Source organism: Crinia signifera, chromosome 6 (assembly GCF_055691185.1).
Source record: "Crinia signifera chromosome 6, ASM5569118v1, whole genome shotgun sequence".
Lineage (NCBI taxonomy): Eukaryota > Metazoa > Chordata > Amphibia > Anura > Myobatrachidae > Crinia > Crinia signifera.
This window is the reverse complement of record NC_139222.1, coordinates 182643288-182659559: the sequence shown is the minus strand read 5'-3', so window position 1 is coordinate 182659559 and position 16272 is coordinate 182643288. Positions and strand designations below refer to the sequence as shown.

Below are 16272 nucleotides of genomic sequence, written 5' to 3'. Positions count from 1 at the left end.
TGCAGAGAGGGAAAAGCTGGAGTCGGGGAGGGAATGATAGCTCAACAGGAGGGAAAGACTGAAGATTGGAGGGAAGATGGATTGTATAAAACATGGGAGTAAATGATGTAGGTGACACAGATGTATGTGGCTCAAAGGCTAATAAGATTTACAATAAAAATATGGGGATGGGATATCTATATTAAATAGTATACTTTATAATAAGCGGAGAGCTGACATCAGAGACAACACACAAAACACGTATGGTATATACAATAATACAATCAGAGTTAGGGCAGGAATAGCTAAATAAGTTTAGACAAGTCTGAATTTACAACTAAAACAAGAAAAAGAATAATGAATGCAATGCAGAGGGTGAAATACTGTAACGAGTCACATTAGATCAATGCCAGTTTTTTAAACATGTTTTAGGCCTCTCACCATATGGCAAGCAGTCCTCTCTCTTCCCGTGTTTGAAAAGCTGGGCCTAGAAATGAAAATATATTTGTTAAGAACATGCAAGATCTCTTATAGGAAAGGTAATATAAATACACGTGATCTCTTGTACCCGGTGGTTTATTGAACAAATTACTGCCATTACGATTCAGCTTTTACATACGGAGTAAGGGATTGCTTAGCCAAACTCTATACTGCAAGAGATATTAATATAGCTTGTTATCATAATACTCTTAGTGACAAAGATACCTTCTGATATGTTATACCATGGGGTTCAGATGGAAAACCCTATCATTACCTTAGGCTGCACAGATTTAATCTGGTCAAAAACTATATTACTGTACATTAATATCTATCTATATACATATACAGAGATAGAAAGAGGCAGAGTCTCTTGTGGGCAGCACAACTGGTGTAATTACTGCCTCACAGCACTGAGGTCATGGGTTCGATTCCCACCATGGCCCTAACTGTACAGAGTTTGTATATTCTCCTTGTGCTTGTGTGGGTTTACTCCGGGTACTCCGGTTTCCTCCCACAATCCAAAAATATACTGGTAGGTTAATTGGCTCCAAACAAAAACTAATCCTAGAATGATTGTGTGTGCGTGTACATGTGGTAGGGAATATAGATTGTAAGTGCCACTAGGGCAGGGACTGATGTGAATGTTCAAATATTCTCTGTAAAACGCTGCGGAATATGTATGCGCTATATAAGAAACTGTTAATACATAAAATACATTGGAAAAGATCCAAAAGAACCAGAAGAGGTTGGCTAACAGAAAGGATCAAAAAAGCTACGACCAAAAAAGCCAGTTCTTAATATATCAACACAAAACCTAACTGAGGCAGAGAATGCAGTATTATGCAGAGGGCTGTCTTTTGTTCCAACATCGACACACAATGACTTCACATGGCAAATTGATATGCACCGCATGAATTAGACAATGAATTAGGCTTAGACTAAAATAATTCTTTCAAGATATATCGAACCAATCTTCGCCATCACCAATTGATACCTTTTGCAAAGCAAGGCTTAAATCCAAGTTTGAACCACCTTCTACGAACACATCAATAAAAACATTTAAAAGGATGCTGGATCAATCCATGAATAAATACACTAGGGCGAATACTAATATCCATTATAACTTATCGAGATCTGAAAGACCAGCGTTACTGGCTTTAAGTAAAGACAAATCAATCACAGTGCGCCCTGCTGATAAAGGGGGTGCGATTGTGATTCAGGACGCTTCAAAATATTGCTCAGTATTGATGGAACATCTAGCGGATTCTAAAACATATTTAAGATTGGCAAAGGATCCTACCCTACAATATCAGAATGAATTATTGTCTATTTTGACACAATTTGTGGCACAGTACAAAATTGATAAAAAGCTCATGCAAAAGTACCCAATTATGCCAGTTCTGTATTCACTGCCTAAATTGCACAAACATCCTACAGAACTGCCCCCACGTCCTATCATTTCTGCAAGAGGTTCATTATGTCATCCTATTTCTGAATTCTTAGATTTAATTATTCAACCTTTTCTGTCACGTAAAAATGTGTTTCTTAAATATAGAACATTGTTCTAAATTTATTGAACAAAAAAAATAACGAGCCTTCTCAACTGCAGACTGTCTCATGCGTACTAGATGTAAATAGCTTGTATACCTGTATTCCTCACAGTTTGGGATTACAGGCCATGAGCTTATTGCAACTTGGTGGGACTGCTATGCTATTACTGGTGCCTGTCCTTGTGTTGTCCTATATCCCTATAGATTGTAAGCTTGCAGCAGGGCCCTCTAACCTCCAAGTCTGTCTGTTGTTACCCAGTTTGTTTTATCAATGTCTACTATTGTAAAGCGCAACGGAATCCGCTGCGCTATATAAGAAACTGTAAATAATTAAATATTTATTGATGAACTTGCAGATGATTTCAATTTTGACAAAGAGGTGTTCCTAACACTTCTAGAATTGGTATTGAATAGAAACTTTTTTTGATTCGAGTGGATACATTATCTGCAAGTATCCGGTTGTGCGATGGGGTCCCCAGTGGCCCCATCTTACACTAATATTTCTATATTCTATTGTTTTTTCAAAACGCCAGGTTTGCTTCCAACATCGGATTGTTTTCACGTTATAGCGACGATGTTTTCATGCTATGGCATGGAGACCCGTCAGAATTTGACGTGATGATAAGCGACATAAACAATGCACACCCTTCAGTGAAATTTACTGCACAGTGGAGCTATACTCAAGTTCACTTCCTAGATGTGTGACACTGACGGAGAATGTGTTAAATACGTCCATTTATTACAAACCGACTGATTGCAACACCCTGCTCCAATTTGGTAGTCAACACCCTCCATCATTGAAACGGGGCTTACCTTACTCGCAAATGCTGCGTGCAGCAAGAATTACGAGCGACACCTCTAAATTAGCCACTGAGTTGGAGATTACACGTGAAAAATTCCTAGTTAGAGGCTATGACAACAGGGACCTAATCCAATGCCAACAGAAGGTACTGGCACTTACCAGACACAACCTTTTGGTACCAAAACCTAAGGTAGCAGATCAGGATCGATTTACCTGGGTCACTACGTATGATACCTGCAGTGTGGTAATTCCTAAAGCAATTCGAGCAACCTGGCCGATGATAGCAACCGATACGAAATTACCGGGCTTACAGAAGAAACGTCCCATGACTGCATATCGCAGGAATCGTAACCGGAGAGACTTTTTAGTACATGCTGATATTACTTAATACCAATCACCGTATGTGTTACATAAAAAAAAACGGGTTGCTATCGCTGCCCATCGTGTACTACTACTAAAAATCTCAGCAAGGTAGCACCTCTCATTACAGGGTGTGCAGTCTAGCCCCCCCCCCTCCACTATAGAGTAAATATGGACAAGATTTGTACATTCCATCACTGTCTCCATCATACCAAAGGAAAAAAATCAGTATTACCAAACCTAATACAGTCTGCATAGCTGCCCTCATTATTTGCATACCAAAGGCTTTATGGCTGCGGCATACTGGGATGAGCTGACCTAATTTGCTCTCAGACGTGTAATTAAGCATAGCTTGGCAAGGTGCCATGCAATGCAGAACAGGTAATGTGCCTTATCCCCATTGCTTAGAACTATGGATAAGCTGGAATAAACAGCAATGGAATTTTAAGCATACATTCATGTCAGTGCTTTGCATTCCAGCCCATTACTTAAAACACAAATTAGGGAGTGATTAAATAAAAGAAAAAGAAAATATGTGTCTGAGATCCAGAATGTGTTGAAAATAAATATACAAATGCAAATATAAGTCTGTGTTGCCAAATCAACGGATACGGGTCATTGGGTCGACCAATCAAAGGTCAACATGCATTGAGTCGACCCCTGAAGGTAGACATGGCTTAGGTCGACACCTCAAATAGGTAGACAAGCATTAGGTGGACAATAGCTAGGTCGACAGTCAAAAGATCGACATGGGGGTTTTCACTGTTTTTAGTCCCAAATGTCAACATGGATACCGTATCTATGTCGACATTTGCTCACCATGCTTCGATATGGTGCCTTGCTGCGATCGGCAAACTATTATATTCTCCCTCTCCTAGTGGATGGTGGGGCTTGAAATACTGCAAAAAAAGTGAAAAACTCATGTTTCGCCCTTTTAACCTAGCCATTGTCAACCTAATGCTCGGATTGACCTTCCAACCATGTCGACCTTCAATTGTTGACACAATGCATATCGACCTTTGGTGTGTCGACATAATGACCATATATGGATTCATCATCTCCAGCCGTGACTACAGCTTTCCGTCCCTTCATCTGTCGTGACAGGTAGGGCTTCGTTTGATAACATCAAAGTAAAGATTTGTTTTGGATCTACTCGTTTTGTAACTTTGTTGTTAAGGATAACTTATAATTCACACCAAGCTACACATTTACCAAAAATGTATAGCTATCCATTTGCACCTTTATAAAAAAAATATATATATATATATATATTTCATACTTTTTATGTACTAAACCGGTATATAAGTGTGAGCAAGGCCAACATCTTGACCCAGGGCTGACCAACCTGTAGTTCTCCAGCATCTATGTCCTAGCCTGCATTGCCTCAGGTTGGCTAGGCCTGTCTTAACAGATGCAGTGCACACTATGGCCCTGACTCTGGTCTGATCGCATTCGCACAGGGGAGCGTTGTTTAGCTACTGCGCATAAACTTTTATGCGCATGTGCAGCTGCTAAAGCACATAGCATTGCGGATGGGGGGGCAGCGGCCACAGGTAGCGCCCATGGAAACACCCAGCACTTCATAGGTGTTCCCATGAAAATGCTAGTCGTTCCCATAGAAATCCGCCAGTGCCGCAGGTGCCAGGGGCGGGCAGCTGACGTCATGGGATGTTACCTGCTTGCCCTCCTCCCATACAGGGGTGCCAAAGATCAAGACACCAGAGTGTGCCTTAGATCTGCAAGTGCTAGAGAAATCAATTGATGGTCAGCGACCATCAACTGTTTTTGCCCTGTATGCAAGCTGCAAAATGTTTATGCAAAACATCCATTTGCAGAAGAAATCTGCATATGGGTGGCATTTAGATGACCCACACAGCTGCAAATGTGTTTGCCATATATTCAATGTCTTACCGGTATGTTTAAAATAAATATATAATAATTAAATTGTCATTGCAACCACAGGTTTTTTCCTGCACCTGGAAATTCCTGCTATGTACAGAAGGGACTCTCATTGTGACCGCCGGCACGCCATCTACAGGGTTCTGGCGGATGGCGATCTGGCAAATGGGGAAGGGATGTGCGAGCGTCTTACACGTCCACTGCCGAGAATGGGGCGTGCGAGTGTCTCAACATGCGCACCCGTGCCCCATTCTGGTGGACGGCGGTAGGTGCGATGGGACACACAGGACTAGCCAACCTGTGGCTTTCCAGCTGTTGTGAAAGGACTTGTCATGCCTTGCCACGTTTGCTATTAGAGAATGCTAAAACTGTGGCAATGCATGCTGGGATGTGTAGTTTCGCAATAGCTGAAGAGCCACAGGTTGGCCAGGTCTGTACTAGCAGAAGCAGCACAACTTTGCTGGTTCCACAGATAGATTCTTCTTACTGCTTACTTTGCATCTACAATGCTAGGGTTCAACACAGGATAGCCAGAAGATATATGAGAATGTTGGCTTGATTAAGGTTTGTAAGTTAAGTGAATAAAACCACATACAAATTTGTAGTCCATCATATTATCCGCGATAAATTTGCAGTTGCGAATCATCCGGGCAGTGGCCACACTTTACAGTGGGTGGAATTTGATGAAAAGTGCTCGTTGCCCTATAGGGTAGCGATCAATTTACAGAAAATCCAGCCTGCTATGTGGGCGAGTTTGGGTGCTGCTTTTAGGCATTTAAACGCCATGGAAACGGCACCTGGCATCCTTTACTTTTAAATAGAACAAACCATTTGGGTCGAGAACATTTTTTCCATGCAAGGGTATCCTCATTTATATTATTCTGTGCATGGTACATACTGGCTGCTATTACACATAGTCCACAAATGTTAGACAGCTTTACACTGCAATTTAGATTTCGCACATCCCACTCAAATCTTAATCTCTTTGCACATTACATTTGCCCCACCTGCAGTGCAACATAGTTCTGGCCAGTTGTTTGCAAATCTAAACCAGGCCAGCAGTTCCCTCTTCACCCATCCAAAGTACATTCCAGGATACCTGTACGGTTACCTAGTGACCACTCCAAAATAATATGTGCTCCAGAGGGTTAATAGATATGTCAGTCCTTAAGCTTCTCTGTTGCTAAAAGGTTCCAATGTAAGACATATTTAAAACTAACAGGTGACCATACACTAATATGATATGGACCTTTTTCTCACAATGCACATTATATGTGTTTTCCCTCTAGATCCGATCCACGCTCCAGAGCACATCAGCTCAGGAGTTCGCCATGGCTGCCACAAGGATTTGTCGAATAATGTGGCAGTCAATGGCATTGCATACGAAACGTATGCAAAAGGAAAACATACATTGTATTGTATGCAATCCTGCTGCCCAAGAAGCCTGGCGTCCAGTAACCTAGGGTATCACATTCTAGACTGCTATGATGGGCTTATGAAGAGCCATTAAGTACTCACTCTAACTTTTTATTACTAGCAGAAAATAACATTTCTAAGTTGGCATATAAATCTAATGGAGGAATAAAGAAGTCACAAGAGGCCAAAAAACAAATAAACAAACTAAATATTAGTCTAACCCTCCACCGGCCGCTTACGGCATACAATGTTCCGGGAAAATCCTCACTGTGATTCCCCAGAACGGCGAGGCTCGCAACAAATGCAGATAGCCCGTTTTGTCGGACGCACTTGCAATTTCCACCTGAAAAGAACCAGCAAGGTGGAAACGGCAAGTGAAGGGGGGTCAGTTGAATACTGACCCACGAGCTATGATGGTGAGCTATCGGCACTTCTCGCCATGGGCTATACCTCATTGTATTGGAAGCCATTATTTGCAATTTCAATTTGAAATGCACCAAGAAAAATCACCAAATACCTCCCAAAATACCTCCAAATCTGCCCGATTGTGTGACCATGGGTGGGATGTATTAAAATACTTTGCCGCCTGCCCGCTGCGATGCCAGCACATATGTACTAACATATGCGGCTGGCATCGCAGTGCGTTGAAGGAGACCCCCCGCGATACCTGTACTGTGGTGTGCGGGGGGTCTCCCATCACCTCCCTGCCGCCTGCTTCTCCCCTTATGCCGGGGACAGCTAAGCAGGCTGTCCCCGGCGCCTCCTTCTCCCCGCTGCAGCCGGAATGATGTCCGGCTGCGTTGCTAGGGGGAGGAGGGGTTTTCCTTCCAGGGTCCAGGAGGACCTTTCAGGAAGGAAAGCGGGGGGAGAGGGGGAGAGGGGGTTGCGGTGGAAGACAAAAAGAAGCCCATAGGCTTCTATAGTGTATCGCCACCCTAAGGTCGATATCGGTGCAGCTGGGTTTTAGTAAATATGAAAATGTGGTAAAATAGGTGTTTTACCGCATTTTCATTTTAATACATCTCGCCCCAAATCTGAGTCGGCATAAAAAAGGCTCCGATGCAAGAGAACATGGCTTTTCCTCACAAAGGGGGGTATTCAATCACACGCAGCCATCTCCCGACGGGGGAGATGGCTGCGGGGCCCGATTCAATGCGGTCTTCTCTGACAGCACTAAACAGGGGATCTCGGCAGAACGAGCCTCGCCCCCTTCTCGTTCCGCTGCAGGCAGGACACTGAATCCAGTCTGCGATTTCTTGGTCGAGCAGACCGAGAACAGGACAGGGTCACGGCTGGCGAGCCCACATTGAATACCCCCCATTGTGCTTCATTTGACTTTGTACATGTGTAAAACTAATACATGTAAAAGTAAAGTCACAGCTTGGCATCTCCGGTACAATATAAGTGGCTTTACTCTGTGTCTGCTAAGTGACCAACTCCCCTTTCACATCACGCAAATAACCCCGTTTGAGGAGTGTGAAAGCACCAAAGTGAATAACCTGGGTCGAACATCCCGGCATTTCAACTCAGGTTAAAAGAAGTGCATAATGGTTGACCCGGGTTTAGAGTAAAAAGGTTTGACCCAGGTTCAAAATCACAAGTTGGACCCAGGTAAGATGCAAAATGTAAAGATAAATAAATACAGTACGCTACTTCTCTCAAAGAACCTCTGCTGCACCAGGCGTCTTGTGTATTTAAGCAGAAAGGTTTCGTTTACTAGATTAACAAAAATCACTTAACACTCTGGAGTCTTATTATACTACCTATCATGTCCCACACAACAGTAGTTGAAATCCTGATCATTTCATATTTAACCTGGGCCTATATCAATATTCATACATCATAATGTTGTTAAAAGATCAGTAATTGCTTTTACTAGTATTGCACAGCCATTCATTTCAAGTGCCATAACCAGCCCACTGTGTTTTTTGTTTAAGCTAAAAAACTATAAAATAATTTCTAATTTTCCGTCCAGAGGGAAAGACTTTCCATCGAGCATACAATACATAAGTTACAAATATTTCACACAGTATGCCAGCCGCAGGCAACATTACCCCAAACACAGAGCTGGCAGTGCATCCTGCTGTGTTGTGCCAAGTGTAAATTAAAGACAATACCCTGGAGCCAGCCACCTGCTTTACCTAGACCCCAAGTGCCAAATATGATACAGGTGCAAAGCAAGGCAAGGTATTAACATCTGGCTGGGACAAGCACTCTCATTCTACATTTCTGAACATAAAAGCCGCCAAAGATTCAGTCTATTTAAAGCAAAAACATATATAAAGACAGAGGAGGCAAAGACAGTGCAGAATAGATTCCAAAAGAAACGAAATACATCACATCAGAATCATGTTGTTCCAGCACAGTGTACACAATATAAACACTGAGCATAGACAACCGAATCCTTACAAATACCGCATTAGCTCACAAAAATCACGCTATACTTAGTTGGTGGGTAGATCTAAAAAAAAAAAACAATATGATTTGATATTCGTTTATAACATACACTGTGAAAAGCAGAGCTAAATAATAAAACATTAAATAACTGGATGTTTATTAAAATGTTGATATACCATATGTTACCCATGACATATTAGAAGAACTTTCTCAGTGTGACTGACAGCATGGCACCAACTTAGCAAAAATTCACACACAGGGATGTGGGGACATCACAACAACACAAGTGTCTCATAAACATGGAGAGACCTCAGCTGTTATTGTAATTGGATTGGAAGTTCTACTGAGCGCTGTGAAATGTATATCACATTTCTTATCTAAAATTGTAGCGTTCACCATCTATCTATATACACATATACATTCACATTTGTTTCCCACAGTTAAAACTCCTTTATTTATCTGATGGCATTTTGGGGCCTCACCACTGTTATCAAGGACATACAAAGTGTAAATGACTATTGAGCACATAAATACAAGACAAAACCCCACCACCACCAACATGAATTCATCTACCGCTGTGTATATTGGATGGGTTACTTCCTAGGAGGGCACTGCAGCTATTATACAACATTACAAGTGAGTGCCAGATTGCTTGAAGAAATGTATGTATATTTGTACTGTCCCATCTACAGTATGTAAATATCTAGTGTCAGGTTGTGTGTCTCCAAAACACAGGCATCTGTTATATATATATATATGGAAGAGAGGGTTTAGACTCTGAGTTGCGCTGGGTTGTGTGTGCAGCACCACCAAAATTCCTCCTGTTAGTGAGGAACAGTATAGTAATCAAGAAGGTGGGGGTGATTGGGGTGCGCTACCTAGTATAGAAACTGTACCTCCCAATACAACATATAAAATTAAAATCAAAATACACATTTCTGAATAAGTGTTCTTGTATTTGAGGATGTTCCCAATGATTAGGCTCAGTCCATTTCTGGGTAAATAGTCCTTTTATTGGTGAAGAATAAAACCTGACGCGTTTCGTCTCTAAGACTTCATCAGGGGTAAGAACCAATAGGCGAATAGATTTTGTATAGCCGGTCCTATTGGAAATTTCTGCTGATCACAGCTGCAATTCTGAATGCAGAGCGAGGAGGTTACCACAGAGAGAACGTCCCGATATTGTTCCTAGCAAGGACCCACACCTAACTTTCAATTCAGTACAGAAAAATCCATTTAATCGAGTCCATCGAAAATTACTTGGTGATTTTTATTTTATTGAATCAGCTGTGATCAGCAGAAATTTCCAATAGGACCGGCTATACAAAATCTATTCGCCTATTGGTTCTTACCCCTGATGAAGTCTTAGAGACGAAACGCGTCGGGTTTTATTCTTCACCAATAAAAGGACTATTTACCCAGAAATGGACTGAGCCTAATCATTGGGAACATCCTCAAATACAAGAACACTTATTCAGAAATGTGTATTCTGATTTGAATTTTATATGTTGTATTGGGAGGTACAGTTTCTATACTAGGTAGCGCACCCCAATCACCCCCACCTTCTTGATTATATATATATATATATATATATATATATATATATATATATATATATATATATATATATATATATATATATATATATATATATATATATATATACACACACACACATATATCTCTATCTATCTATCTATCATTATATATATATATATATATATATATATATATATATATATACACACACACATATATCTCTATCTATCATTATATATATATATATATATATATATATATATATATATATATATATATACACACACACACATATATCTCTATCTATCTATCATTATATATATATATATATATATATATATATATATATATATATATATATATATATATATATATATATATATATATATATACATACATACATACATACATACATACATACATACATACATACATACATACACACACACACATACACACACACACACATACATATACATACATACATACACACACATTTTTATTTTCTTTTATTGAAGCATAAATAATTTAATTCTCAGATAAATTCAAATTTCACATATATGACAATATATGTGAAGTACAAAACAATAGTAATAGCACATACAGGGCTAGATGTATGAAGCAGTGATAAGGGAGAAGTGATAAAGTGCCTTGTACTTTATCACTGTCCAACCAGCTCCTGACTGTTAAGTTACAGGCTGGGTTTAAAAAGGGACAGTTAGGAGCTGATTGGCCGGGGATTACCAGGCACTTTATCACTTCTCCTCCTTCATCACTGCTCCATAGATGTAATATAAGTAAAGAACCATTATCCACAGAATAAACACTCCAAACAATTCCGCGGACCTGTTATTCACAGCCAGCTGGAGTGTGAGTAGGGGATACGGTCGATGGGTCGACCTAAAGATGGTCAACACCGTTGGGTCGACACACTGGAAGGTCGACAGGTGTCGAGGTCGACATTGGACAAGGTCGACAGTCAAAAAGGTCAACATGGGTTTTTTGAGCCGACACGTGGTATTTCATGCCCTACCCTCCACTAAAGCATGGTGCAAGAATAAAAGTGTGCCCGAAGCATGGCGAGCACAGCGGTGCACTTAAAACTGTGTCCATGTCGACATTTTCATAAAAAACAGTGAAAAACCCCATATCGACCTTTTGACTGTCGACCTAACCCATGTCGACCTACTGCATGTGTCGACCTAGACACCTGTCAACCTTGAGCCATGTTGACCATCCAGCATGTCGACCAAACAATTGTAGACCATCATTAGGTGATCATATTCCGTGAGTAGTACAAACAACAATCGGGGGGTTTTGAGAGTATATGCGCGTTTCATAACATAATGTATTTAGGAAACATTTCCACAATGTGTTATAGTTATCCTGAAAAATCACTCAGAACATAAGTACATCAACATCCTGCTGCTAACTGCAACGTTTTTCTGGCATCCAATGCGAATACCTCAAAGAGACAGTCTGGAAAAGAAGCCCTATGAAGCTATTAGCTGCAGTATGATACATATATTGTTGTTAAACAACTGTGTAAGCAAAAAGTCTACAGGTATTTAGCAACAATGCACCACACCTCAAACTCCTCCACACAATGCATCCGGCCGCTGTTTAATGGGGCTGACAGAATGACAGAGCAGCCTGGATGGTGGAGAGACTCCCCAAGCTACATAAACGGCCATGATTACTGGTCACACCTAAAATATGCCTAACAGGACTGCATGCCTTGACATAATGCAAAATTATGAGCTATAATTGAAGATGTAACTGGTTCTACTTTACCGGATGACCTACAAACACATATGACAACATGGTCATTACTGTAAAGGAACAGTTATGCAATATATGCTCCCTACATTATTTGTGCAAACTTTATACAGATCTGAATGATCCTATGTGCAGCCTCCCACGACAAGTTTTCTCTTTATAATACCATCATTAGATCTTACAGTTCAGATCTTACTAATGGCCTTGTTGTGCCATATATTCTCCACTTATTTCAAGGTTCATGTAATGTCTTTTAGTGTATACATGATCAAGTTACATTATTAAGACTATCAGCTAATGTGTGCAGCACGATCAGCTGCTTGATGGGCTGGGAGTGACATGATAAGGTGCTGGTAGGTTGGCACAGGTACTTTGGGGCAGATGTATTAAGCCTGGCGAAGAGATAAACTGGAGATAAAGTGGGGAAGGAGATAACGCACCAGCCAATCAGCAGTGTTTGAAATATGACAGTTGGAAGTTGATTGGCTGGTGCGTTATCTCCTTCCACTTTATCTCCAGTTTATCTCTTCGCCAGGCTTAATACATCTGCCCCTTTGAGCCATGCTGACTGCAGTGCATTCCACAACTGCTAGAGGGCGCGTGGCAGAGGATCCAAACAGCAGAATGTATGGATGTACAGGTTCTGTAAGGATACATAACCAAATTGGTCAAGATTGCCTTTCACATCGATGAGTGGGCCTACTGAATGCCACAAAAACAATCCCCAGACCGTAATGCTGCCTCCAGCAGCTTGTGTTCCTCCAGCAATGGTTGCAGGGAGTTTCTCAGATGTTTCACATCTAACGCGCTAACGTCCAACCGTTTGATGCAGCAGAAAATGTGACTCATCGGAGAAGGCAACCTTTGTTAGCATAGGTGCAGTGATCATCTGTTTGCTTTGGAGACCCATATGCAACTGGGTTTGCTGAACGGTCATTTTATACACGAGTCAGGTACCTCTCAGGTCCATTTTGATGGTGAGCTGCTCCATTGTAGCGTGTCAGTTGATCCTCACCTCACACATCAATGGCACGTGGTTATTAGCAATGGTGCCATTTGTCCTGTGGTGCAGGTGCCCGATGGTGCAATTTGTACACTTGCACCACAGCAGCATGTGAACAATTTAAACTGTGAACGATTTGTGCATCTCTGATAAGTTGTCTCTTTTACCAGTACTAGGAACGATTGATGTGTGCAGACATATAATCACACACCTTATATACTTACCATGCAAGCGCATTACACATCACATACTTCATGGACTATGCGCTGGTAAGTCAAATAGGTACTTATGTAATATCTGGGCTCCCGTTTTTCTTATGAGACCGCGTCCCCTCGCAGGGCTCCGGGCACGGTGGCTCGCTGCGCTCGCCACACTATATAAAATCAACTCCATGCGTAGTTGGATAGTAGGGGTATGAAAAAATGGGGTGCATTTAACATGGGAGCCCAGATAATACATAAGTACCGTCAAATATAGGAGGTGGTGATCATAATGTGGCTCAACTATGTATCTCTTTACAAATTAGCTGTTTACATGGTAACCCCTAAAAAAAGTAGATTTAAAAACGTATCTATTCACAAATTTTTACTCCCTAGCAGGGGCATACAAGATGGACCAAGAAGTTCTCATCTCCCGTCAAATTCTAGATTTCTAACCAACTGTGGAGGTCCCAAGCCAGTACTCCACTCCACCAGAATCTGGATCCACTTTCTGCCTCTACAACAGGTGGAAGAGTAGTAATATCAGTGTGAAACCAAGCATAGCCTATGAGGAAGAGGATGCAGTATCTCAATGATTGCGAAGGTAAGCACTATGGGCCTTATTCTAGTTCACTCTGACAAAATCCTTCTTAGATGGACAAAACCATGTACACTGCAGGGGGGGGGGGAGATGTAAAATGTGCAGAGAGAATTAGATTTGGGTGAGTTATTTTATTTCTGTGCAGGGTAAATACTGGCTGCTTTATTTGTACACTGCAATATAGATCTCACTTTGAAGTAAAACCGCACCCAAATATAATTCTCTCTGCACAAGTAACAAGGATTTTGTCAGAAAGAGTGGACTAGAAAAAGGCCCTATACTACAGGGGTTGTTTGAAGGGGGATCCCCCAGATGTGCTAATTGGGGGAAGAGGAGGCTGACAAGAAATGCTTTACAAAACGTAAAAAAAAAAGTGTTACAGAAAACAGTGGTTTCTTCACAAATATAAACCCCGCGGGCCACAACACATTCCGGTTTTACTTCACACTCACACCCCAATAAGGTATGAGCAGACTTCAGGCATCATCTAGTATGTTTTAGTGCCTGTGGGTCTTGTAGAACAGGACTGAGGTTAAGTCACCAGTTTCAGCTGCCTCAGGCCTACTTCATGTATAAATGTATGTGACCTTGCCGCAGGACACAAAAAGAGAGGTACACACAAACCTAGAACTGGCATGTACTGTATACTGAGGGGAAGACTGGTAACAGAGACAGGTTTATCTTATTTTATCATGGTCAGTTATTAATCACTTTTTTCAAAAGGCAAAAGCCTATAAAAATGCCTGATGGTATGTACATAGGAATCGGGCCACACCTATGTTTAAACTTACATTTCTGGAAAGTGGCCAATTATTTATGAGAATGTTCAGCAGTGTTATAAATAGAAAACCATTGAGACAGTTAACACCAGATTTGTAGACATTCTTATGTTAGGTTTTAAAGAGTGGATCCTGATGTAATGTTTTCATGACAGTTTCTAATTAATAAGTTGGTCTTGGTCACATAAAAAGTGTGTGGATTTCATTGAATTGCCCAATTTCAACCCTTTAAAGGGCCCTACATATGCAGAGATTTGTGCCAGAGATACTGCTCAGCTCCAAATGTTTGGAGCTGAGCAATACACATTTCTTTTTTTTGAAGCACAAATGCCATTTCGTGCCTCCACCACAGCATAAAGGCCGTTATCCCGCCTGAAGAACCTTGGTAGTTCTAGGATTACAAAAAAAACATCAGCTGGGGGATTTTTCGATCAATATATAGTTAATCCACAGGATTCTACATCTTTGGTTCATTCTACGACTTTGAAGAACCCCAGCTTCAATGTATGATTGTGTGACCATCTTGTTCAATTGTTGTACCGTGCCCCTGATGAAGTCTTGCTCAAGACGAAACGCGTTGGGCCAAAGGGACAAATTGCAATATCCGCCAATATTCTAATGTATATTGTATAAGAGGATACCAGTTGTGATTCACTGAAATTTTATTACTTCAACCTTCTTTGTATACTGCTATGCCCTGTGGGCAGTGTTTTATTAAACTTTTTTATTGTGATTTGAACTAATTCTGTGCAATAAGATAAGGTTTAGTGCACCCTGAAACCCCCCTTTTCTCCTTCCATTTCTAAAACCAGTTTCTCATCTAACATGGGACCCCTTCCCGGTAGCTGCTCCCACTCACAGTTTATTTGGCACAGTGTGTGGTCCTTATATATATGATATTAGATTAGATATGTCTCGATGAAACAATAAATGAATACTGATCAAAATACAGGTCCTGATTCAGAGATGGACAAGGTTGCAGCAATGCAGGACAAGGTTGCAGCAATGTCTTGCCGCAGCCAATACTGACACTTTATGCCAGTGCTGCAGCTGATTCCTGCTGAGACACCCACTGACTGCACTAACCTGCTGCTGTATGTATTAAAAGAGCACCGCTGTGTATAATGTCTGTGTGCGCATGTACATGTGGTAGGGATTATAGAGTGAAAGCTCCAGTGGGGCAGGGACTGATGTGAATGTTCAACTATACTCTGTTAAGCGCTGCAGAATAGGTATGCCCTATATAAGAAACTGTTAATAAATAAATAAAGAAAATAATTAGTTTAGACGACTATTAAAAAGTGTGAAAATTATAAACAAACATTTCAATAGGAATACCATTGAAAATTACTGTGAAATAAAAGATGTTCAAAAACTGTAAATTTTCAAAAGATGGGGAACAATTTAATACCACAGTAATATCACGACATATAAAAGTTGTGAAAAAAAAGGGAGAATAGTGAAAATGGGAACAAAATAACAATTAAA

At 40.8% G+C, this 16272-nt stretch overlaps 1 protein-coding gene across 1 annotated transcript in view; it reads right to left on the bottom strand.

Moving 5' to 3' along the window:
• The window catches only part of TBCD (tubulin folding cofactor D), a 282149-nt gene that overhangs the window by 234285 nt on the left and 31592 nt on the right, over window positions 1-16272 (bottom strand). Inside the window, exon 9 of the mRNA XM_083148360.1 lies at window positions 421-466. Within this exon, the coding sequence (XP_083004486.1) occupies window positions 421-466 (46 nt within the window). The remainder of the gene's footprint in view (window positions 1-420; window positions 467-16272) is intronic.